The 1,976-nt window shown below is 54.2% G+C and overlaps 1 protein-coding gene across 1 annotated transcript in view; it reads left to right on the top strand.

The window, feature by feature from the left end:
• Positions 1 to 895: 895 nt before the first annotated feature.
• ATP2C2 (ATPase secretory pathway Ca2+ transporting 2) overlaps positions 896 to 1,976 on the top strand; it is a 54,735-nt gene continuing 53,654 nt past the window's right edge. Inside the window, exon 1 of the mRNA XM_012806097.1 lies at positions 896 to 994. Within this exon, the coding sequence (XP_012661551.1) occupies positions 896 to 994 (99 nt within the window). The remainder of the gene's footprint in view (positions 995 to 1,976) is intronic.

Genomic DNA, 1,976 nt, shown 5'->3' with positions numbered 1-1,976 from the left:
GGAGACTGTCCACACTGCCCATTCAATCTTGTTCTTCTGAGGAGCCCAGAAGCTTCGCAGCGATGAGGGCTACCCAGGGATATGCTGGGCCCTGCCCCAGGCCTTCCGTGCCACACTGTCGTGTAACCCTTTCAGGATCAATGTGGAAAATGTGCTGTCACAGCGGCCACACTGCAGGGCGGTAAACGGAGGGAACAAGGAACCAGCGGAGGCCCCAGGTTAGCAAGAGCAGGTGCGGCTCTAAGATCGCCCAAGATCACATGGAGGCCACAGGCAGCGTTGGTCTTCAAACTCTCCGGCGCCAGGCCTGACTCCCAGGCTCCTGCAGGCGAGGTCTCGGCCTTCCACTGCCCCTCAAGCACAGAGGAGGCAACTGAGGTTGAGAGAGGCGGAGAGACACGTGCAAAGCGGCAGGGTAGCTGGGCAGGAGCTGGACGTGGCTCCGCACACCTGCCCCGGGGCATGTTGGCGTTGACCACCTTTGGGCCTGGAGAGAGTCACCTAGGAGCTTACCAAACATGGCCGCCCCCCATTCCCCTAGGCAAAGACTCTGGATGGGAAGGGGTCTGGGAATCCTGATTTTAAATAAGCGTTTGAGCCTCTGCCTCCCGTATTTTGGCAAATCTAGGAAACAATTCGAGTTCTGCGGCGCAGCTGCCGAGGTCCCCAAGGGAGCTGGGATCCCAGGCGAGCGCGTGGTGGGGCCAGGTGCGCAGAGCCCCGTTCCGTGCGCAGCCCCGCCCCGGGGCGGGGCCTCACCTGCGGCGCGCAGGTAGACAGCCCCGGAGGCTCGGAGGCGCGCGACCGGCCCGGGCCTCGCTGGGGACCGAAGGACGCGGGCAGGGGCGGCCGCCGGCCCGACGAGAGGCTGGCGGGGAGCCTCGGCCGGTTCGCGATGGTCGAGAGACTCTTCTCCAAGTTCCTGCAGAAACTCTCCCTCTCGGGCCCGGGCCGCCAGTACCAGGCTCTGGGAAAAGACGAGGTGGAAATCTTGGTGAGTCTGGGCGACCGGCGCGGGGCGTGCGACCCGATCCTGAACCTTCCTTCCTGACCACGCTTCCCCCAAGCTCCCATCTTCCCCCTGCAACTCATGCTCCTGCCTTGGCTTCAGAATGAAGCCGTCTTCATAGCAACCAAACTCACCACGGAACCCTCACACCGCAGCCCATTTTGCAGATGAGAAACTGAGGCCCAGAGATGTTAAGGAGCATGTAGCTTGCAAGTGACCTAGCTAAGGCTTCTGTAACTCCAGAGAATTTAAATTTCTAGGTCTCCAGACCCAGGCTGTTTTGTGGATTTTTTAAACCTACTTAAATTGGAAGAAAATGTAGAGCAATGTAAAAAGCAAAAACACAGTTATGCAAATGTTTTAGCAATAATTGTTGAAGTCAAAAGCAGAGGGGCCTCCCAGCCTCCCTTCTACATCCTCAGCACGCTTTTTAAGAACCACAAAGTTTATATTGACTTTGCAACCTCTAGGAGACTCTCTGGGATAAACCAATAGGATTCTAGGGCAGGGGAGTTTATCAGAGGACAAAGTGACCCTGCTGTCAACTAAAGCCCATCCTGTTCCTCTGATTCTTGGAAGCCAGGAAGGAACTCAGACCTGACTGGATGGTGACCAAACAACTTTCTCCTTAGCTTTATAAGCAGAACACCTTGCATGAGTCAAGGGCAGGGAGCACTAGATTTCTGCAAAAGCATCTCTTTGTGCACCCAAGTGTCATTGCAGTTTCTTTTTTCTCTTAAACGCCATCAGTTCTTCAAAAATAAAACTTCTGAAATAGTCCTCTGAGCTTGCTCATGAGAAATACACCCTTGCTGTGGCCTTTTACCAGGGAAGGGAAACCTCAAAACCTTATGAAAAACATCAGCCAAAAATATTTAAATTTAAATTCCCTTCCCCCCAGTGAATGTCAGTGGTCAAAATGTTTTGGTTGCGTGATTCTTAAATATGTGTGCTTTTTTTTTTTTTT

Source organism: Otolemur garnettii, unplaced genomic scaffold, assembly GCF_000181295.1.
Source record: "Otolemur garnettii isolate 467f Iridium unplaced genomic scaffold, OtoGar3 scaffold00047, whole genome shotgun sequence".
Lineage (NCBI taxonomy): Eukaryota > Metazoa > Chordata > Mammalia > Primates > Galagidae > Otolemur > Otolemur garnettii.
Note: the sequence above shows the minus strand (reverse complement) of the source record. Positions and strands in the feature narration are given on the sequence as shown.